The 24,254-nt window shown below is 45.3% G+C and overlaps 1 protein-coding gene across 1 annotated transcript; it reads right to left on the bottom strand.

The window, feature by feature from the left end:
- Positions 1-535: 535 nt before the first annotated feature.
- LOC142279495 (AT-rich interactive domain-containing protein 1A-like) lies at positions 536-23,655 on the bottom strand (the record flags this gene model as incomplete). The annotated part of the gene is made up of 7 exons (XM_075332690.1): positions 536-3,501; positions 3,599-3,729; positions 10,072-10,963; positions 22,203-22,290; positions 22,399-22,515; positions 22,631-22,763; positions 23,501-23,655. Coding segments are annotated over 7 exons (3,178 nt in total), but the record flags the coding sequence as incomplete, so codon positions are not given.
- Between the last annotated feature and the right edge of the window lie 599 nt (positions 23,656-24,254).

The raw sequence follows: 24,254 nt of genomic DNA on the forward strand, positions 1-24,254 counted from the left end.
AAATGAACAGTATTTAGATTGGTAGCAGGTGCACCTCTAATTAAAATCACATAAATAATAGTGGGAGGACGCACAGGTAGGGGGTGGGAATCACTATCAACCCCCCCAGCTATTAGCAGCTGCAACCACTCAAAAATACTGTTCATTTTCCAAACTTTACTTGCCTGTATTTCAAAGCCTATATATCCTAGCTGACAACTAAGGGTATGTATATACCCAGCCTGATAGTGTCAGTAAGGCACTGGCTTTAGGGTATATAGGAAAATCCAGGTGATTGGTGCTCTTTAAAGACCACACAACAGAAGCGCACTTATCTGCTCATCAACAATTTAGGCTATGAGCTAATTTAAAGCTGTGGACTTGTTACAAACAACAAAAAACGTGTCCATTTTCACATGTAGGATATGTGAATTACAAAATACAAAAATAAAAGTATTGAAAGTAAACTGCAACCAAGCATTTCACTTAGATGAAAAATAACTAAACATCAGCAGTTGTGTACTGTTCACAGAAAAGCTCTTCACAACTCTGTTAACAAGATTTAATGTACATTTATTCTTAACACGGGAACATAGAGTATAAAGATTTCATACTGAATAAATGATATATCATTAAGCAAAAATAAAAATAAAACAAAAGGAATAGGCTGAAATTTACATTTTTTTCAGAGCTACAAATATGCAGAAATTGCTGGAAAAAAAAAACCTGTCAAATTGTCGGAACTGGAAAAAAAAAAAAAAAAAATAATAATAAAACTCACACCTTGATTGGATGATGGAAAAAAGTAAAAGTTGATAGGATTGCTGGATATACAAAGGGTGAAACAAGGAAGAGGTGATGGATGGGATTGCTGCTCTGTGGATCAAACCATCTATAAGATGTTCCTCCATTGGGAGGTTGGTTGGAAGGGCCTTGGGGAAAGTAACCGTAACCATTCCTCCATTCTTTCCATAGGTCCAAGAAAGCTTGTGAGCATGGTGAGGGTAAGTGAGGAAATATTGAGGGGAATACAAGAGGTGTGTCTTTAATGTACATCATCATATATATACAGACATCGCAGCTTGCAACCTACAAGCTAAAAGGTTAAAACCAGTTATAAGAGGCGATCTCCGATTATTACAATCTAAGTTTAAAGAGGTAAGGGTGTTGCTTCACATGAAACTTTGGGGGAAAAGCGACTTCTCTGCGTCTCTCTCTCCTCCGGAAACTAAAAGCGAACTTTGCCGCTCTCCATTTAAAAACCTACATCTGGAGTCTCTGAGGTTGTGGGTTTTTCCAGCTCCGATTGGATTCTGCGGGGTTTCCCAGCACAGTTAAAAAGGTAATGTCTCTTTTCAGGGTTTTTTTTTTCTTTTTTTCTTCTTCTGTTTAAAAGTTCAGGGCACACAAATTCTAGTCTAAACATTTCAAGGTGAGGAGCAGGGCAAGTTACTTTTAAGATAAAGAAGGAAATCCTTCTCCTTCCTTGAAGATTCAGAAGTCTTTATCTCCTTAGAATATGGAGCCCATCCCTTGGCTGTTGTGGGCCTAATAAACAGTAGACTTGGGGGGAGGGAAGTGTAGTTACAGTGGAGCCCCTTCCCCTAGATAAAAAATAAAAATTCACTGAAATACAGTAGCTTTGGTTAACACCAAAACACAGAGAGGAAGAGTGGGTGGGAAATTCCACAAGGGTGACCAGATTTCCTTTCTGAGGCGGACAGTGGATTGAGACATAGTTTTTTTGCATAAATAAAAAAGGGAGGAAAGGAAGAGGGTATGGAATCAACAGTCAGGGAGAATTCCTTTCTACGGTGAAGGGAGGAGCAAATCATTCTGGGAAGTTATCCACTGCAGCTGTCATGACTGGCCAATCAAGAAGAGAACATCGCAGATGACCTGTGACACTGAGCAGTTCATTAGTGGAGACACAGAGATGTCCAGCAGACGGGCCTCATACAGTGTGAACTCAGAATTGTTCTCCTCAACTTTTGCCAAAGCAAGCAGGGCACGAGAGGCCCGTCGCATCATGTCCGTACTTGTGGGTTCAAAGGGAGCAGAGGGTGCATGTAAATGTGCAGCCTGACTCTGTTGAAATTGAGTCGCTGCCAGACTATCCTCAAGAAAACCTAGAAGGTTACCAATGCTGCCTTTCTGAAGGGCAATCGCCCTGGCTGCTAAACTATCGCCCTGTGCCAAGTTTGCTAGAAGAACCACTGCCATTTCCCTGCACACATGGTTTTTTCTGTCACTTAGGAACCTCACCAATGTCCCATACAGCTTGTCGAGACGACCGAAAGGTGGTGTGGCGAGTATTAGGTCCACATTGCTATCTTGAATGCTCAGTTTGCTAAGAGCCTCCAACACCAGTCTCTGGGGAGAAAGTACTGCATTAGGACCAAGTGTCACAAACGGATCCTGAGCCTCAGCTGATGGACACACTGCCCAATGTAGCAAGCCATCCAAGATGGGCAGACAAATGCTTTCAGGGTATGGAGAAAGATCAAGCTGACCAGAAATATTGGCAAGGGTGACCAGTGTGTTCTCACGCAACATTTCCAAACAGTCCCACCACCATTCAGCCTTATTGCTACTAACTCCTTGGTCTCTATCCTCCTCTTTCTCGTAGGTGAGGGGTGCTTGTTTCCGTTCTGGGTGCTTGTGATGGAGCAGCACAAGTTTCCCAAGGAGTAGTAACAGTCCTGGGTGTTTTGACATTTCCAAGTCATTGCCTGGCACAAAAGACAAGCTGCGCAAAATATTTGATATGCACACACAACGGCGAGAAAGAGCATCTTGCCAATCTTCCAACGTGCACAGTGGAGTTTCATCTTTGCTGCGTGGTTCATCTTCAAGAATTTTAAGACCATATCTGTTGCATGGCGGAGGACTACCATTTAACTGGAATTCAGTGTCCTCTTCAGAATTTTCTCCTGAATCAGGCGGCAAAGAGTTGGACCGAGAACACAAGACATCATCAATGGTGGCAGCTGTGACCTCTACAGCAAGAACTTGCTGCTCCTTTAAACGACGCTTTGTTTGGGGACGCTTACAAAAAGTGGGCTCGGGACGCCTTTCAAAGTGAGTCTGGATGTGCTCAGTTGTGTCACCCCCTCCTATTCGCCAGTGTAAGAGGCCACTATCAAATTCTTGCCGACGACCCAATTGATGCGAGCAGTCCAACACAAAGGCATCTTCCCGTTGAACTATTTTTACAGGAAGTTTGTCAAACTTGCTGGTATGCCGTTGAATATCTTCACTTGAATTGCAGGGAGCAGAATAGGCCTTCCTTTCTTCTTCACCCTCATCCTCACTTTGAGCATCGCCATCTGTCAATGATTGGCTCACCTCTTCATCAGTGGACTCTGTATCACCTAAGAATGGGCTGTGAGAGCCATGAGTGGAAGGATTAAGTAAGGTCTTTTGTGCAGGCTCTCCAACTTCATACTCCCGGAGAATCCCAAAGATTTCAATCAGGCATCGTCGGAAATATTCCACTAACAACTCCAGTAACCCAGGTAGCTGCATGAACAAATAGTAAAAATGGTCATATGCAAGCTCAAAATAAAAAGAGGAAAATGTTTACAAAAAAGGTGAATAATTAAATTTATAACCTTACCTGACTGAGGTTAAATGTCATGATACTGTTGTCATCGTAAAGAAGAATGTTAATGGTATCTAGGGCCCAGGTACTTTCAGCAAGGAGGCCTGACTTCAATGACATCATAACACGCCAAGCCTCAGGAGTCCCTAAAAAAATAATAGTAACATCAAGAAGCCAGGCAGTTATATATATAATAAATAAATAAAATAGAAAAGCAGAGTTGTACAAAAACTTAACTTTGTTTACTCTTAACCCCTTCACCCCAGGCGATTTTCCGGTTTTTTTTTTTTTTTTTTTGCTCCCCTCCTTCCGAGAACTGTAACTTTTTTATTTTTTCGTCAATCTTGCCATATGAGAGCCTGTTTTTTGTGGGACGAGTTATACTTTTAAATGAAACCATAAGTTTTACCATACAGTGTAGTAGAAAAATTCCAAGTTCAGAAAAATTGAAAAGGAAAAAAAAAAAAAAAATGTGATTGCACGATTCTTTTGTTCACTATATGGTAAAACTGATGTGTCGCTGTGATTCCTCAGGTCAGTACGAGTTCGTAGACACCAAACATGTATAGGTTTAATTTTATGTAAGGGGTTTAAAAAAAAAATAAATTCAGAAGTTTGTCCAAAAAAAGTGGCGCATTTTTTGTGACATTTTCCACAACTCATAGCGCTCTCATATTTTGGGATATTGGGCTCAACGATTGCTTATTTTTGCATCTCGAGGTGACATTTTTAATGGTTCAATTTTTGTGCAGATGCTACGTTTTGAGCGCCTACTATTGCATTTTGCGATGACCCAAAGAATTAACGATTTTATATGTTCACAGATCGGCTATACCAAATAATATATTATATATAAAAAAATATATGTAATAATAAAAAAAAATAAAAAATTATATTATATATATAATATATACATACACACACACATACATATATATTAGCTCCTGGCAGCTTCATTAGCCTTCTTTGTGTTCACCTGCTGATCTTGTAGGTTTTTAAAACCCTGAAAAGATGCAGTTTAGAGTAGGACCCAGCAAAGGAGGGTGCCGTAAGGGGGCGCTGGGCTAGTATTACAATGGCCATTATAATTAAATACCACCATTAATATTTTTTAGGTAGAATGTATTTGTTTTTTTATAGTGTGCGACTGTTCCATATATATATATATACACATATATATACACACATACACACACATATATATATATATATATATATATATATATATATATATATATATATATATATATATATATATATATATATATATATATATATATATATATATATACATGCATACATACATACATACACACTGCTGGCCAAGAGTAATGGCACTCCTGCAATTCTGTCAGATAATACTCAGTTTCTTCTTGAAAATGATTCCAATCACAAATTCTTTGGTGTGATTTTCCTTTAATTTGTCTTCAGTGAAAAAAGAAAAAAATTTTTTGTCATAAAGCCAAATTGGATATAATTCCACACCAAACATAAAAAAGGGGGTGGACAAAAGTATTGGCACGGATTGAAAAATCATGTGATGCTTCTCTAATTTGTGTACTTAACAGCACCTGTAACTTACCTGTGGCACCTAGCAGGTGTTGGCAATAACTAAATCACACTTGCAGCCAGTTGACATGGATTAAAGTTGACTCAACCTCTGTCCTGTGTCCTTGTGTGTACCACATTGAGCATGGAGAAAAGAAAGAAGACCAAAGAACTGTCTAAGGACTTGAGAATCCAAATTGTGAGGAAGCATGAGTAATCTCAAGGCTACAAGTCCATCTCCAAAGACCCGAAAGTTCCTGTGTCTACGGTGCGCAGTGTCATCAAGAAGTTTAAAGCCCATGGCACTGTGGCTAACCTCCCTAGATGTGGAAGGAAAAGAAAAATTGACGAGAGATTTCAACGCAAGATTGTGCGGATGGTGGATAAAGAACCTCGACTAACATCCAAACAAGTTCAAGCTGCCCTGCAGTCTGAGGGTACAACAGTGTCAACCTGTACTATCCGTCGGCATCTGAATGAAAAGGGACTGTATGGTATGATACCCAGGAAGACCCCACTTCTTACCCCGAGACATAAAAAAGCCAGGCTGGAGTTTGCCAAAAGTTACCTGAGAAAGCCTAAAACGTTTTGGAAGAATGTTCTTTGGTCAGATGAGACAAAAGTAGAGCTTTTAAAAGCCATCAAGATAGAGTTTACAGGAAAAAAAAAAGAGGCATTCAAAGAAAAGAACACGGTCCCTACAGTAAAACATGGCGAAGGTTCCCTGATGTTTTGGCGTTGCTTTGCTGCCTCTGGCACTGGACTGCTTGACCGCGGGCATGGCATTATGAAGTCTGAAGACTACCAACAAATTTTGCAGCATAATGTAGGGCCCAGTGTGAGAAAGCTGGGTCGTCCTCAGAGGTCATGGGTCTTCCAGCAGGACAATGACCCAAAACACACTTCAAAAAGCACTAGAAAATGGTTTGATAGAAAGCAGTGGAGACTACTAAAGTGGCCAGCAATGAGTCCAGACCTGAATCCCATAGAACACCTGTGTAGAGATCTCAAAATGGCAGTTTGGAGAATGCACCCTTCAAATCTCAGGGACTATGGAGCAGTTTGCCAAAGAATGGTCTAAAATTCCAGCAGAGCATTGTAAAAAAAACTCATTGATGGTTACCGGAAGCGGTTGTTTGCAGTTATTTTGACTAAAGGTTGTGCAACCAAGTATTAGGCTAAGGGTGCCAATACTTTTGTCTGGCCCATTTTTGGAGTTTTGTGTGAAATGATCAATGATTTGATTTTTGTTTCATTCTCTTTTGTGTTTTTTCATTGCAAGCAAAATAAATGAAGATAATACCAAAGAATTTGTGATTGCAATCATTTTCAAGAAGAAACGAAGTATTCTCTGACAGAATTGCAGGGGTGCCAATACTTTTGGCCAGCACTATAACTATATTACATATATAAAAAAGGAACAGTCGCACACTAGAATAAAACAAAATAAATTCTACCTAAAAAAATACACATATACACATTTTTTTTTAACCCTTTACTTTTGAATGGGGCGAATGAGGGGGTGATTTGAACTTTTATAGTTTTTGGTTTTTTTTCATTTTACTGGACCCCCTAGGGAGCTATAAGGATCAGCAGTCTGCTCGCTCATTTTTTTCTTCTGATCAGAGCAGCATCGCTCTGATCAGGAAAAATGCTGTGATCCTATTACAGCTGCTGCTCTGTCGGTTGTAGCAGGAACTACGTCATAATAGCGACAGGAGTTATCACATGACCCTGTGCTACCATCAGCTCCCCGTGATTGCATCATGGGGCCTCTGATGGCGGCGGGGAAAGGCGCATTCCCCGCTGCGATGCTTTAAATCGCACCGTCACATTTTGACAGCGCAATTTAAGGGGTGGCATACATGACTGCTGTTCGAATGAACAGACATGTGCGGGGATCAAAAACAGCTCTCCGCAGCAGCTGGTGGTGATCACCCCTTCATGTTTTAGGACGTACCGTTAAGTCCTAGGTCGTGAAGGGGTTAATATGCACATAGCCCAGTCAGTTTTTAACAATATGAGAAAATTGCAGACAAATATCACACAAATTTCAATTTCTGTTGTACAGAGAATTATGTTGAGACCTGCTAAAACTCTAGTCATTTAAAGCGTAACTGTCATTTTAATTTTTATCTAATAATAATGTAGAGCAAGCAATTTTAAGAAACTTTCAAAATACTTTATAAATCAAATCCGGAAATAAACTTTTCAAAAACCTTCTTTAAGATGTCCCCTTTCCCCTGGCTGTTTCTGAACCAGACAGAAGCTGGTTTTCAGGGAAAATATGTCTTGAGCTCCACACACACTGAATACGGTCTTCTGAGGGTGGGGTTCGAGTCTACATACTGTGGAGCTCCCAGGAGCAGCTAATGCAGGGTCAGTTTACCTCAGGCTATGGCACAGTGCACACAAGCTTATCTGACCTGTCTTGCTGCTCTCTGTCTCAGCAGTGACTTCCCAGGGCTCTGTCAGCTACTGGCCAGGCACACATCCCCCCCTGCCCTGTGCACACAACCCTGCTAACAAAGACCGATATGATTTAGATATCTGTATACATATCTAAAGCTGGTGTCACACACAGCGACAACGACGTCGCTGCTACGTCACCATTTTCTGTGACGTTGCAGCGACGTCCCGTCGCTGTCGCTGTGTGTGACATCCAGCAACGACCTGGCCCCTGCTGTGAGGTCGCCGGTCGTTGCTGAATGTCCAGCTTCATTTTTTGGTCGTCACTCTCCCGCTGTGACACACACATCGCTGTGTGTGACAGCGAGAGAGCGACGAAATGAAGCGAGCAGGCAGCAGGAGCCGGCGTCTGGCAGCTGCGGTAAGCTGTAACCAGCGTAAACATCGGGTAACCAAGGGAAGACCTTTCCCTGGTTACCCGATATTTACCTTAGTTACCAGCCTCCGCTCTCGCTGCCAGTGCCGGCTCCTGCTCTGTGCACATGTGGCAGCAGTACACATCAGGTAATTAACCCGATGTGTACTGTAGCAAGGAGCCAGCGCTAAGCAGTGCGCGCGGCTCCCTGCTCTCTGCACTGTGACATGTAGCTGCAGCACACATCGGGTTAATTAACCCGATGTGTACTGTACCTAGGAGAGCAAGGAGCCAGCGCTAAGCGCGGCTCCCTGCTCTCTGCACATGTAGCACAGCGACGTTATGATCGCTGCTTCTGCTGTGTTTGACAGCTAAGCAGCGATCATAACAGCGACTTACAAGGTCGCTGTTACGTCACCGAAAATGGTGACGTAACAGCGACGTCGTTGTCGCTGTCGCTTAGTGTGAACCCAGCTTAAGGATATCTGTCTTATCTATAATCTATGCACCTATTGATCTACTGAACATCTTTTTCCATCTGTATTATACAAGAGCGAGCGGCGCGCGCGAGAGAGAGGGGGCGCGCGAGAGAGGGGGCACGAGTGTGACAGCACACAATGTATTATGGGAGGTGAGGGAAGCTGCTGGTTACGCCCACACAGCCCTCAAAAGGCAGTTTTTAAAAGAGCACGGGGGAAAAAAAAAAAATCAAAGAGAAAATCTGTCATATGGAACAAAAAAAAAAAAAAGAAAAAAAGCATAATCTTAGCTGCATTGTGATTTGTCATCACAAACAACCAGCACAAAATTACATTAAAGGCCACTTTACACACAGATAAATCTGCGGCAGATCTGTGGTTGCAGTGAAATTGTGGACAATCACTGCAATCAGGTTTGTGGCTGTGTACAAATGGAACAATATGTCCATGATTTCACTGCAACCACAGATCTGCCAAAGATTTATCGCTGTGTGTAAAAAGGCCTTTACACTTACTTTTAGTATTTGGTATACAGAGCCTTGTACTTTTGTTTCAATGTTTTTTTTTAAGTCTCTAACATGTGTTATCACCTTTCAGTTAATCTTCATCCCTCGCTGCTCCCATGGTCTGGCACTGGCTGCGGCACTGATGTTACGTAAAGAAAACGGCAGCCAATTAAAGAGTTTAGGGCGTTCCATCTACACTGGCAGAGCCACTGAGTTCACAGACTGGCTGCCAAGCTATCAGCATGATTTTACTGTTGCATCAAATGCCACACACCAGAAGCAGCAGCAGAGATAAACATACAAACTGCACCCAGGGACAAAGTTTAGTTAAGGGGACAACCATTTGAAAGGTAACCTGTCAGGTGCAATATGCACCGAGAACCACGAGCAGTTCTGGGTGCATATTGCTAATTCCTGCCTAACCGTTCCCTGTATACACTAGCATAGATAAAGATCTTTAGAAAAAGTAATTTCTAAACATCTTTTACCGTATGCTAATGAGCGAGGGCACTAGCCCCCTGGGCGTTAGTTTCCCGGGCCAGTCGTTCATTAGCATGTTAGCACGCCCACAGGAGCATACTATCATGCTAATGAATACGCAGTGTGTCAGGATGATCTCATTCACCTCTCTGCCGCCTGACACTGTATTTCGGCTCAGTGCGCATGACCCCAGAGTTTGGCTCATGCGCACTATGAAGCCGGGTGTACGCGTCCTGGCTTCAAACTGAAGTAGTACGCATGACCCAAACTCCAGGGTCATGCGCACTGATTTGAAATCCAGCGTTGGACGTAATGGCGGCGGAGAGGTGAGTGAGATCATCCTCTGACACATTCATTATCATGTTAGCACGCCTACAGGGGCGTACTAACATGCTAATGAGGGTCGACTGGCCAGGGAACCAAGGCCTAGGGGGCTAGTGCCCTCGCTCATTAGCATACGGCAAAAGATCTTTAGAAATACTTATTCTAAAGATCTCTTTATCTATGCTAGAGTATACAGGAACAGTTAGGCAGGGATTAGCACTATGCACCCCGAACTGGTTGTGGTTCTGGGTGCATATTGGACCTGACAGGTTCCCTTTAACTTAATTTCAATTTATAAAATAGACATTCTTCACTCCTGCAACATACCAATTTCCTTTGCAGTTAAGCGTCTCCTTGGCTTCAGTATAGGCTGTGTGGCTTCCACTGAACCTGGAGGAAAAGTTATGTCCCTGCGAATAAGAGGTGGCTGGGATGGGGTGGACACAATATGTGATGCAGGTACAGGGGGTCCAGCTTTCTGCATCTTCAGGAATGGGGACTTGCTGGGTGAGGTATGGGCTTCCAGTGGCCGAGGGGTGGCTGGACTAGCTACCTGAGGCAAATGGTTAGGCATGCTTGAGGAGGCTTGGTATCCAGCCTGTGGTGGAGCTCTGCTCAGAGGTGGGCCAGGGGCAGGCACATAGGGGGGCTGTTGCCTGTTAACATGAGTTGGCCACTGGCCCTCATGGCTAAGTCGCTGGTCGGAATGCACCATTTCATCTCCACGAGGTGGCCCGGAATGATAACTAGGTCCTTGTGTGCTGGCTGGAGAAGGACCAGGTCTCACTTGATAATTGTAGCCCATATCTCCTCGACCTTGCCACATCGCTCCAGGTTGTGTTCCATCTGTAGAGCCTCCCATTCCACTAGATGGCAGAGGTGGCTGTGTGTTGTTCCCTGGAGTGGATGACACCCGTTCACGTCCGAATTGAAATGGAAACTGATTCTGCCCTGTGGGTGCAGGCCTGCGCTCCCCAGCGCTTTGTGGATAACCACTCCCATATTGACCATAAGGGTCTTGGGTAGGCTGTGAACTTGCAGCTGGAGAAGGCTGACCAGTAGGAGGTTGCACTCCTGACCCAGATGTTTGTTGCTGTTGAGGTTGTGGCTGTTGTGGACCTTGACCACTCTGTGTCCCAGCATAAGGAGCATTGTACATTTCCCCTTCATGGCGTTTAGACGATGGACCATAACTACCATCCATTGGACGCTTGTAGTTCTAAGAATTAAAAAATTGTGTAAAGTTAGTGACTTAAGATAAGAAATCAAAGTGTTAGCTCTGAGCTATAGCGGACTGAGTAGTGCATAAATTAAGTAAATATTGAAACAAACATTGGCAAGTGAAGACATTCCTTTACTTTTTGATTTTGTTAATGGAGTGTCATAAAAAATGACCTATTTGTCAAGTCAGATTTTAGTATTTCATGTATTTAATTCAGAATAAAAAAATCTATTAAAAAATTAGTACATTTTCACATGGACACAAGCGATGTTCTACAAGCACACAGACAAGCTACTAAGAATGCTTCTAGCTCGCAAGTTGAAACAAAGGGAAACACAATCAATTCTGTTTTTACAATAAAAGACCAAAAGGACCAGATTACATCTCATCCAAATAAAATTCATAAGACGTTCCATACTTTCTATTAAAATTTGTACACCACCCCAAACCCACCAGAAAGAAACCTGATAAACTCCTTTGTTTCCAATAGCCGTGTTCCCAAATTCAGCTCCTCAGCCAAGCAACAATTACAGCTTGGAATCACGGAAGAAGAAACAGCAACAGCAATTAAGCACCTAAAGCTAGGCAAGGCACCGGGCCCTGACAGGATCACAGCAGCACACTATAAAAATACAAGGATATTTTAACTTCTCACAAAAATGTACTGTAATTACATTTTCTCTAGACACCAAATGCCATCAGAATTCTATACACCATATTTTTTTCGCTTTATAAGACGCACCTGATTATAAGACGCACCCCAAATTTGGTGAAGGAAAAGAGGAAAAATGTTTGTTTTTTTAATGTTAAATGGGATCCGCCTTATAATGCCAGTGTCCGTCTAACAAATCCTATAGGGTATATGTCCTTCGTAGCCCCTCCATCCTAAAATTAGCCCCCTTAATCTAGATATGGCCCCCTTATATTGAATATAGCCCCCTTGTGCTGGCACACGTCCCCCAGTGATGCCACATGTCCCCTATTGATGGCACACGTCTCCTATTGATGGCAGACGTCCCCTATTTATTGCACACGTCCCCCTGTGCTGGCACACATCCCCTACAGCTGGCACAGGTTTCCTATGGATGGCACACATCCCCCTGTGCTGCTCATGGCCCTCTATGGATGGCACACGTCCCCCTGTGCTGCCCATGGCCCTCTATGGATGGCACACGTCCCCCTGTGCTGCCCATGGCCCCCTATGGATGGCACACGTCCCCCTGTGTTTGATATGGCCCCCATGCTGCTGCCCATAGTGAAATAAAAAAAACTCTTTACTTACCTCCTCCAGCGCTGTCCTCCCTAGTGTCTCCCTCCGTGCTGCTGAGCTCCTACACTTCCTGCTTCTCGGTGCCAGTCATGTGATCGGCACAGCAGAGTGACATCATCTCTGCATGCCTGATCACAACGGCAGCAGGGAGACACCGGGAGATCAGCGCTGGAGGCGGTAAGTAAAGCTTTTTTATTTTAGGATGGGCAGCAGCATGGGGGCCATATTTAACACAGGGGGGGCATGTGCCATCAAAGGGGGGTGCAGGCACATATAATATGTGCCGTTCCCTCAGCCCATCACCGCGGTGCGGTTTCAGCACCACGGTGATGGACAGCGGCAGTGCATATTATATGAGTGGGAGCAGGAGATCTCCCGCTGCCTCCTGCAGCCTCCACCAGCCTGACTCAGCTGCCAGCACTGCTGCAGAACTGCCCCCACCTTCCCTGGGTCCTGCAGTATATAATCCGTATATTCGGATTATAAGACTCACCCCCTGCTTCCCCCCAAAATTTGGGGGAACAAAAGTTTGTCTTATAATGCGAAAAATACGGTAGCTCATGTGACTGTCATCCTGAAACCCAAAAAAGATCCCTTATTGCCCAAAAACTATAGACCAATATCACTATTGAATATTGACCTTAACATTTTCACATCCATAAAGACCAACACATCAATAATTTACTCCCCTCCCTAATACATCGTGACCAAGCTTCATTCATCCCTACCAGATAGGCCACAGACAATATCAGGAGAAATCTCAATATTAGACAATGCGCTAATACAAAAGGCCTCTCATGATGTTAGCAATTGATATAAAAAAGAAGGGAATTTTGTTTACTTACCGTAAATTCCTTTTCTTCTAGCTCCAATTGGGAGACCCAGACAATTGGGGTGTATAGCTATGCCTCCGGAGGCCACACAAAGTATTACACTAAAAGTGTAAAGCCCCTCCCCTTCTGCCTATACACCCCCCGTGCTCCCACGGGCTCCTCAGTTTTGGTGCAAAAGCAAGAAGGAGGAAAAAATTATAAACAGGTTTAAAGTAAATTCAATCCGAAGGAATATCGGAGAACTGAAACCATTCAACATGAACAACATGTGTACACAAAAAAACAGGGGCGGGTGCTGGGTCTCCCAATTGGAGCTAGAAGAAAAGGAATTTACGGTAAGTAAACAAAATTCCCTTCTTCTTTGTCGCTCCATTGGGAGACCCAGACAATTGGGACGTCCAAAAGCAGTCCCTGGGTGGATAAATAATACCTCATAATAGAGCCGTAACGGCTCCGTCCTACAGGTGGGCAACCGCCGCCTGAAGGACTCGCCTACCTAGGCTGGCATCTGCCGAAGCATAGGTATGCACCTGATAGTGTTTCGTGAAAGTGTGCAGGCTCGACCAGGTAGCTGCCTGACACACCTGCTGAGCCGTAGCCTGGTGCCGCAAGGCCCAGGACGCTCCCACGGCCCTGGTAGAATGGGCCTTCAGCCCTGATGGAACCGGAAGCCCCGAGGAACGATAAGCTTCGAGAATTGGTTTCTTGATCCACCGAGCCAGGGTTGATTTGGAAGCTTGTGTCCCTTTACGCTGGCCAGCGACAAGGACAAAGAGTGCATCCGAGCGGCGCAGGGGCGCCGTACGAGAAATGTAGAATCTGAGTGCTCTCACCAGATCTAACAAGTGCAAATCCTTTTCACATTGGTGAACTGGATGAGGACAAAAAGAAGGTAAGGAGATATCCTGATTGAGATGAAAGGGGGATACCACCTTAGGGAGAAATTCCGGAACCGGACGCAGAACCACCTTATCCTGGTGAAACACCAGGAAAGGGGCTTTGCATGACAGTGCTGCTAGCTCAGACACTCTCCGAAGTGAAGTGACTGCTACTAGGAAAACCACTTTCTGCGAAAGGCGTGCGAGAGAAATATCCCTCATTGGCTCGAACGGTGGTTTCTGAAGAACCGTCAGCACCCTGTTCAGATCCCAGGGTTCCAACGGACGTTTGTAAGGAGGGACGATGTGACAAACCCCCTGCAGGAACGTGCGTACCTGTGGAAGTCTGGCCAGGCGCTTCTGAAAAAACACAGAGAGCGCAGAGACTTGTCCCTTAAGGGATCCGAGTGACAAACCCTTTTCCAATCCGGACTGAAGAAAGGACAGAAAAGTGGGCAAGGCAAATGGCCAGGGAGAAAAACCCCGAGCAGAGCACCACGACAGGAATATTTTCCACGTCCTGTGGTAGATCTTGGCGGACGTTGGTTTCCTAGCCTGTCTCATAGTGGCAATGACCTCTTGAGATAATCCTGAAGACGCTAAGATCCAGGACTCCATGGCCACACAGTCAGGTTGAGGGCCGCAGAATTCAGATGGAAAAACGGCCCTTGAGACAGCAAGTCTGGTCGGTCTGGTAGTGCCCACGGTTGGCCGACCGTGAGATGCCACAGATCCGGGTACCACGACCTCCTCGGCCAGTCTGGAGCGACGAGGATGGCGCGGCGGCAGTCTGCCCTGATCTTGCGTAACACTCTGGGCAACAGTGCCAGCGGAGGAAACACATAAGGGAGTTGAAACTGCGACCAATCCTGAACTAAGGCGTCTGCCGCCAGAGCTCTGTGATCGTGAGAACGTGCCATGAATGCCGTGACCTTGTTGTTGTGCCGGGACGCCATTAGGTCGACGTCCGGCATCCCCCAGCGGCAACAGATCTCCTGAAACACGTCCGGGTGAAGGGACCATTCCCCTGCGTCCATGCCCTGGCGACTGAGAAAATCTGCTTCCCAGTTTTCCACGCCCGGGATGTGAACTGCGGAGATGGTGGAGGCCGTGGCTTCCACCCACATCAAAATCCGCCGGACTTCCTGGAAGGCTTGCCGACTGCGTGTTCCTCCTTGGTGGTTGATGTAAGCCACCGCTGTGGAGTTGTCCGACTGAATTCGGATCTGCTTGCCTTCCAGCCACTGCTGGAACGCTTTTAGGGCCAGATACACTGCCCTGATCTCCAGAACATTGATCTGAAGTGAGGACTCTTGCCGAGTCCACGTACCCTGAGCCCTGTGGTGGAGAAAAACTGCTCCCCACCCTGACAGACTCGCGTCCGTCGTGACCACCGCCCAGGATGGGGGTAGGAAGGATTTCCCCTTCGATTATGAAGTGGGAAGAAGCCACCACCGAAGGGAAGCTTTGGTTGCCTGAGAGAGGGAGACGTTCCTGTCGAGGGACGTCGGCTTCCTGTCCCATTTGCGTAGGATGTCCCATTGAAGAGGACGCAGGTGAAACTGCGCGAAAGGGACTGCCTCCATTGCTGCCACCATCTTCCCCAGGAAGTGCATGAGGCGCCTCAAGGGGTGTGACTGACCTTGAAGGAGGGATTGCACCCCCGTCTGTAGTGAACGCTGCTTGTTCAGCGGAAGCTTCACTATCGCTGAGAGGGTATGAAACTCCATGCCAAGGTATGTCAGCGATTGGGCCGGTGTCAGATTTGACTTTGGAAAATTGATGATCCACCCGAAACTCTGGAGAGTCTCCAGAGTAGCGTTGAGGCTGTGCTGGCATGCCTCTTGAGAGGGTGCGTTGACCAGCAGATCGTCTAAGTAAGGGATCACCGAGTGACTCTGAGAGTGGAGGACCGCTACCACTGTAGCCATGACCTTGGTGAAAACCCGTGGGGCTGTCGCCAGGCCGAACGGCAGTGCCACGAACTGAAGGTGTTCGTCTCCTATGGCGAAGCGCAGGAAGCGCTGATGCTCTGGAGCAATCGGTACGTGGAGATAAGCATCTTTGATATCGATCGATGCAAGGAAATCTCCTTGGGACATTGAGGCGATGACGGAGCGGAGGGATTCCATCCGGAACCGCCTGGTCTTTACGTGTTTGTTGAGCAGTTTTAGGTCCAGGACCGGACGGAAAGACCCGTCCTTCTTTGGAACCACAAACAGGTTGGAGTAAAAACCGTGACCCTGTTGCTGAAGAGGAACAGGGACCACCACTCCTTCTGCCTTCAGAGTGCCCAGCGCCTGCAGAAGAGCATCGGCTCGCTCGGGAGGCGGAGATGTTCTGAAGAATCGAGTCGGAGGACGAGAGCTGAACTCTATCCTGTAACCGTGAGACAGAATGTCTCTCACCCAACGGTCTTTTACCTGTGGCAGCCAGGTGTCGCAAAAGCGGGAGAGCCTGCCACCGACCGAGGATGCGGTGTGAGGAGGCCGTAAGTCATGAGGAAGCCGCCTTGGTAGCGGCACCTCCGGCGGTCTTTTTAGGGCGTGACTTAGACCGCCATGAATCGGAGTTCCTCTGATCCTTCTGAGGCCTTTTGGACGAGGAGAATCGGGACTTGCCCGCACCCCGAAAGGACCGAAACCTCGACTGTCCCCTCCTCTGTTGGGGTATGTTTGGTTTGGCCTGGGGTAAGGATGTTTCCTTTCCCTTGGATTGTTTGATGATTTCATCCAATCTCTCACCAAACAAACGGTCGCCAGAAAATGGCAAACCGGTTAAGCACTTTTTGGAAGCCGAATCTGCCTTCCATTCCCGCAGCCACAAGGCCCTGCGTATTGCCACCGAATTGTCGGCTGCAACCGCCGTACGGCTCGCAGAGTCCAGGACAGCATTAATAGCGTAGGACGCAAATGCCGACGTTTGAGAGGTTATGGACGCCACTTGCGGCGCAGACGTACGTGTGAGTGCGTCAATTTGCGCTTGACCCGCTGAGATAGCTTGGAGTGCCCATACGGCTGCAAATGCTGGAGCAAAAGACGCGCCGATAGCTTCATAGATGGATTTCAACCAGAGCTCCATCTGTCTGTCAGTGGCATCCTTGAGAGAAGCCCCATCTTCAACTGCAACTATGGATCTAGCCGCCAGTCTGGAGATTGGAGGATCCACCTTGGGACACTGAGTCCAGCCCTTGACCACGTCAGGGGGGAAGGGATAACGTGTATCCTTAAGGCGCTTGGAAAAACGCTTATCTGGACAAACTCGGTGTTTCTGGACTGCCTCTCTGAAGTCAGAGTGGTCCAGAAACATACTCGTTGTACGCTTGGGAAACCTGAAACGGAATTTCTCCTGCTGAGAAGCTGACTCCTCTACTGGAGGAGCTGAGGGAGAAATATCCAACATTTGATTTATGGACGCGATAAGATCATTCACTATGGCGTCCCCATCAGGAGTATCAAGGTTGAGAGCGGCCTCAGGATCAGAATCCTGATCAGCTACCTCCGCTTCATCATACAGAGAGTCCTCCCGCTGAGACCCTGAACAATGTGATGATGTCGAGGGGATTTCCCAGCGAGCTCGCTTAGGCGGTCTGGGGCTGCGGTCCGTGTCAGAGACCTCACCCTGGGATCTATGAGACACCCCGGGAGGACATTGTTGTTCCAACAGAGGGGAACCAGGGGGCAATGATTCCACAGTGCCCCTGGTCTGAGATACCGGTCTGGACTGCAAAGCTTCTAGTATCTTAGCCATAGTCTCAGAAAGTCTTTCAGTAAAAACTGCAAACTCCGTCCCTGTCACCTGGACAGTGTTAGCAGGTGGCTCCCCCTGGGCCACCCTTAGCAGAGGCTCCGGCTGAGCAAGTGCCACAGGGGCCGAGCACTGTACACAATGAGGGTCAGTGGAACCTGCCGGTAGTGAAGCCTTACATGCGGCGCAGGCAGCATAGTAAGCCTGTGTTTTGGCACCCTTGCTTCTTGTGGACGCCATGCTGTTGTCTCCCCTGAGCAACCCAGGAGGGTATATAGCCAAAAATCAACCGTGCACCATACAGTGTAAAGTATAGCCTATAATCATATAATCTATAAGTACACTTCTGCACAAGTGGGGCCAGCACCTCAGGTGCTGCTTACCGCCCGCTCAAAGCGGTTGTGTGGTCACCAGAATCCCTGCCTGGGTCTCCCAGAGCTTGTCTCCCCTCTCCAGCGTCAGAAGAGCTGACAGGAATGGCTGCCGGCGTCCTGAGGAGAGGAGGGGGCCGTGGGCGTGCCCTAGAAAGTGCGGGAATCTGGTGCCCCACTGTGCACAGTGAGGGTGGTGGAGTATGCAAAAGCATGTTCCAGCCCTCAGTGCTGATGTCCTGTACAGCGTCCCGCCCTTCCCCTGACTGGCAGGCCTGGGGGCGGGAAAAGAATGAGACTAGGCCGCAAAAGCCGGGGACTAAAGTTATAAGCGCGGCCGCCGTATAAGCGCGGTCGGCGCGGTAGTCCCCGGCGTACTAACAGTCCCAGCCGCGCCGAAAAGTAAACATGGCAGCGGCGGTCAGCGCGGTAGTCCCCAGTAAACTAACACACCCAGCCACGCTGCAGTGTGTGATGGCACAAGCGCGGTCAGCGCTGCGGTCCCCGGCGCACTAACACACCCAGCAATGCTGGAGTGTTTCTGTGCGCGGTCCCCACGGGGACACAGAGTGCCTGAAAGTAGCAGGGCCATGTCCCTGACGATACTCGGCTCCTTATCCAGCAGAGTCCCCAGGAGCTGTGGATGGAGCACGGTCTCAGTGCCTGGAGACCGATTAGGATCCCACTTCACCCAGAGCCCTAAAGGGGATGGGGAAGGAAAACAGCATGTGGGCTCCAGCCTCCGTACCCGCAATGGATACCTCAACCTTAACAACACCGCCGACAAGAGTGGGGTGAGAAGGGAGCATGCTGGGGGCCCTGTTAAGGGCCCTCTTTTCTTCCATCCGACATAGTCAGCAGCTGCTGCTGACTAAGCTGTGGAGCTATGCGTGCATGTCTGCCTCCTTCGCACAAAGCATAAAAACTGAGGAGCCCGTGGGAGCACGGGGGGTGTATAGGCAGAAGGGGAGGGGCTTTACACTTTTAGTGTAATACTTTGTGTGGCCTCCGGAGGCATAGCTATACACCCCAATTGTCTGGGTCTCCCAATGGAGCGACAAAGAAAAGGCCTTTGACTGTCACATCTGTACTTATTTCAAAAGTTATAATTGCTTCGGGTTCCACCAGACCTTTATTTCTGCACTACAGCTATTATACGATTTCCCAAAGGCCTATTTAAAATTGCCCGCCATTCAACCAAACCCCATATGTATCGAAAGGGGAAAAAAACAAGGTTGCCTTCTCTCCCTGGCTTCAATTGCTCTAGCGATGGGACCCTGGTCGGATGCTATTAGAAATCAGCCAGACATTAAAGGATTCGAAACCAACACTGAAACATAAAGCTAGCTTGTTCGCAGACGATATATTGCTCTCCATCTCCCAACCTATAACGTCGCTACACAATTTATTTTCCCTTCTTAAAACAATTTAAATCCATATCAGGGCTAAAAGTCAATGTCGATAAATTTGAGGCACTTTTCCTTACATGTCAGTTTGCAATCAAACTGACATTACGGAGCAATTTTGGTTTGAGAAAAGAGATCACTTTCTCACCTACCTAGGTACTAATTTAACATCCAATAAATCCGCTTTATTCAAATGGAACTACACACCACTGATTCAGAGATTTACGAATGATCTAGCTAAATGGTCCCAGTTCTCCCCATGTCTACCTTGTCTTGGTAAAATCCATTCAATAAAAATGGTCACTCTCCCCCAGATTCTTATATCAATTCAGATCCCTACCAATTGATATCCCCGCGATAACATTTACTACCATACACAAAACTATCTCAGACTATATATGGCAGGGAAAGAGGCCTAGAATAAATATGACCACCATGTTTACCCATAGGAGTTTAGGAGGCCTTTCACTGCCAAATTTTGCGCTATATGATAATTGTACAAATGGCGGTAGTTTCAGCCCCATTTAATAGACCCAAATAAGTTAAACTTGAAAATTCTCTCCTAGCACCTCACTCAGTGGCAGGGCTTTTGTGGTCCTTAGATGCTCCTCCAGACAACTTGGCACAGTCCTCTGCTTACACACCTTACGGTTTTGGAAACTACTTCAACTACGCTATAAAATTATAATCCTGTCCTCCTCCTCTAACAACCCTATTAAATAAAACAATGTTTCCACCGGGTCTTGAGCAAGGGGCCTTCACTTGGTGGAAACTCAAACAAAGGTATCACAACTCTAAAACATATCTAGAACATTGACACCGAAGTGCTGTTGAGACTGGAATTCATTCAAAAATATAATCCCCTTCCCTCAGAAACAATGCGTCTGAACCAAGTACTGCACTCTGCATACACAGTAACCCGCAACATCCATAAAATCCCACCCTCCTATTTTGAATCCTTTTCTGCGAATAACCAATTTGGAAAGGAAGTGATATCTTGGCTCTATTCTACCTTTAATACTCCCCAGGAAAATACAAAATCTTCTTTTGTGGAACACTGGGAAACTGATGTAAATTTCTCAATGTCCCTAGAAAGATGGCAATGTTGCTGTACCACACTCTTTAAGGGTAGTCATCAATCCTCTAACAGAAACTGTGATTAAACTACTACACAGAGCTTATAACATCCCAGCTAGACTCAAACGTATCTACCCACATACCTTGGACCAATGTTTTAGGAGGTGTAACATGATTGGGGGCATGAAACACATGGTAGTACTGCTTTATAGCTCAGTCTTCTGGAAAAAAGTTGAGCGACTCATATGCAATGTTCTAGGGAACCATGTCACCCTTGGCCCATCTACTCTTCTCCTGGAGGACAAACCCATCGGTTTGCCCAATAAATCCTTCCGTCTCCTATGTAACACTACTATAACCGCAAAAATTAATCTCGCTTCTAAATGAAAATGTCAGTAAGGACAGACAGAATTTTGCTGTTCGAAAGTATTGACGCAACTAGGTCAGACAGCTTGGTACCCTTCCTTAATATGTGGAACCCTTGTATAGAAATACACCAAGATAATGGCAACAATCTAACTCATGCCTTGCACCTATCCCCATAGTTAACGTACAGATATGGACCTGCTTACGGATTTATCCCAAATATAACTGTTTTGGCTTATATTGCTAACCTCCCTTCTTTCTTTCCTCTACCCCTTACCATCTTGTCTTCCCTTTCCCCTTCATTCTTCTCTCATTTTACCTTATTGATTTGTTCATGCCTTATATCTTTTATAAAATACATGTACTTATAACCTGTAATCCCCATAAAGGGGTATTTACTATATTATGTTAAAAACTTGAATAAAACATTTTTGGAAGTAAAAATAGTAAATTTTACAGTTTTCACACTTCCTTTTTCAAGAAATACACATGTACAGTAGCAGCAATAAACTGACTCAGACCCCATTTTTTGTATTGAAGCATGTAATCAGCATCAGCAAAGGTCATAGTGAAGGGAGAAGTAGTTGTGAAATCATCTATTGTGATTGGTGGATCCTGTGGTAACTGATGATAGGCAACGCCTCTGCACACATCATAATCCTGTCTGGGATGAGAAGAGCTGAAAACTCTTCCTGAAAGTACAGATTGTAAGAGTCTAAATATTCCAGTACCTATACTGATATTTTCAAGATTTTTTTATTTTAAATACACATCAAATAAAATAAAAATGGGATATGGTGTGTTTTAGTTATGATGTCTGCCATTTATCAATATAGCACCGGCTTTTTATATTTTAAGTGTTGAATCATAATTCTTCACTTGATTTAATCAAAACTATATGGGCTTTATATACTCTGTTGTGAGGCTTTTTTCATGCCTGTTGCTTGTTAGTAGTAATATTCCCTTATGTACAATTTAGAAGGTGGTGTCATCAGCCTAACAAGCATGTGCCAAGTAGTCCTGCAATGATATGGACCTAGTTATAAAGCCTTAATTATAAGTAAACAATAGCACTCGGATCCAGAAGTTGCAATGCTGAATTCACGGTTTTGACCCCTACAGCATGCTGTCTTCGGAGTGCATAGCCAAATCCTGACATATTTAATTTTCTTATGACACATTCTCTTTAAACAGGGTTGTACAGTACAATGAGAGGGGGGAGGAGACAGCCAGTTCCAATCTACCGCTTTCATTAAATTACAAGCTTTTCCATTAACACATGGCTTACCTGTTGTTGATACATTGGGTTCTGCTGACTTTGATAGGGACTACCTGAAGTACCCTGCGTGGGGTACTGATTGCTGTAGGAGTCATGCCTAGAAGGAAATAATAAGATTAGAGAACAGCAAGTAGTCAGCCTATTTTAGTGTTTTAAAACATCATGTAGTGTTCCTTCACATAGCTAACATTTTACCTATTCATACCTTTGTTGGGGATAACGCCCAGGTGAGTACATGCCACTGTCTGTGTTGGATGGCATAATATTTGGCTGCGTGCCACTGCTCCCCATGCTTCCTTCTGGTCCAAGACCAGGTTCCGGCCTTCAGATGAGAAAAAACAAAAACAAGAAAAATCGTTTAAGCTTGGTAAATTAAATTTCGGCAATTGTCATATGTAATATTTTAATGAGTATATTAAAGTTTGTGACATACGTACCTCCCTCTATCATAACCAGCATAATAATGCTGACGCTGAGTCATATTTGGCATACCTGGGCCTGTAGCCCTACTGTAAGGATCTCCCATTGTCCCACTGGGCCCCTGACCTGAAGACATGAAAGGATCAGGACCTGAATAAAAACAGGGAGAAAATTATTTAGCCAATACACTTAAAGGGAATCTGTCACCACTGACCTTTGTACAATGTTAATATGGGTATACAAATTATAGAAAAAGGTTATAGGTGCTGAAAAAAGTAAGTCATACCTGTCTGCATCATATCGGTTTCTTTCTTGTGGATAAATCATCTTATTACTTTATGTAAATTAACTCTTCCAGGCTATGGGGTGGATGCTGCCTGAAAGATAACTTCGCCTCCAGAGCTTATTTTACACAAAAGTGGCGTTACCAGTGTGACAAGTAACTGACACAGAACAGGACAAATGAAATTTGATTTCTTGCAAACACATTTTTTGCAGCTCTCTGACCTCTGCTTGATCGCAAAAATATTGCAACACTGAAGCTGAGAGGCACCTGAAGAAGTGTCAGTAATCATCACACACAGCTCTGCAGAGAGCAGCCATCTCACATCACACTAGTAATGCGCCTTATATTTAAAATAATCTCTGCAGCTGGAGTTATCTTGCAGGCAGCATCCGCCCCATAGCCTGGACCAGCTCATTTACATAAAGTGATAACAGATGATATTTCAACAACAAATAATCGGATAGGAGACATACAGGTATGACATTTTTCAGCATTCTAAAAACCTGTATGCCCATATTAATAGTTTAAAAGGTCAAAGTAGTGACAAATTCCCTCTAATTCACAGATTCATAATATGTACCATTTAAGTATCAGGGCTCACCTTTCCTCATACTGCCATAAGGATCCTTGCTAGCGTCGTACGACATCCTACCCATCATGTCTGACTGGTACCCTGGATTAGGAGTCATAGAATTTCTTTTCTGATAAGAAGGATCTGAACCATCATATGCATCCTGTAGGCCCACCGAGTTATTCCTTTATGCAGAGGCATTAAGAAAAAGGAACAAAAAGGTATAAGACCTACATACAGCAGAGGTTCCAATATACATATCTTTGAGTCATCTGACGGGAATTCAGAAGCTGCTTCCACAATGCAAGTCTATAGTCTGAATTGTGGTCAGGTGACACTGAAGAGGACCTAAGTGGCACTGAATAACAGAGAAGACGGCGATTAGTCAGTATATTAAACATATTGACACACACAAAATACATAAATAAATGGCAGTGCTTCTTTAATCAGTTGTTTATCTGCATAGTCCACGGTAAATTACAACCAACAAGCAGTAATATTTCTGCATACACAATGATGGGGCATAGGAGCCATTTCCACATTGTGGGGAGTAAAAGTCATTAGGGCATATTTAGGTTATGTGCGCACACTACTGATTTGTTTCTCCAGTGAAAAAAGGCACCTTCTGGCAGAAAAACACACCCACCTGCGGAAAAACAGCACTAAAAACACATGCGTTTTTACCGCAGTTAGGCTCTGTGCGCACTGGGAAATGAAATTTCCTTGCGTAAATTCCGCATGCTCTCAAAGATTACCGCACCCACGGTAAAAAACCGCGGGAAAC

The sequence above is a fragment of the Anomaloglossus baeobatrachus genome, unplaced genomic scaffold (assembly GCF_048569485.1).
Source record: "Anomaloglossus baeobatrachus isolate aAnoBae1 unplaced genomic scaffold, aAnoBae1.hap1 Scaffold_4338, whole genome shotgun sequence".
Taxonomy (NCBI): domain Eukaryota; kingdom Metazoa; phylum Chordata; class Amphibia; order Anura; family Aromobatidae; genus Anomaloglossus; species Anomaloglossus baeobatrachus.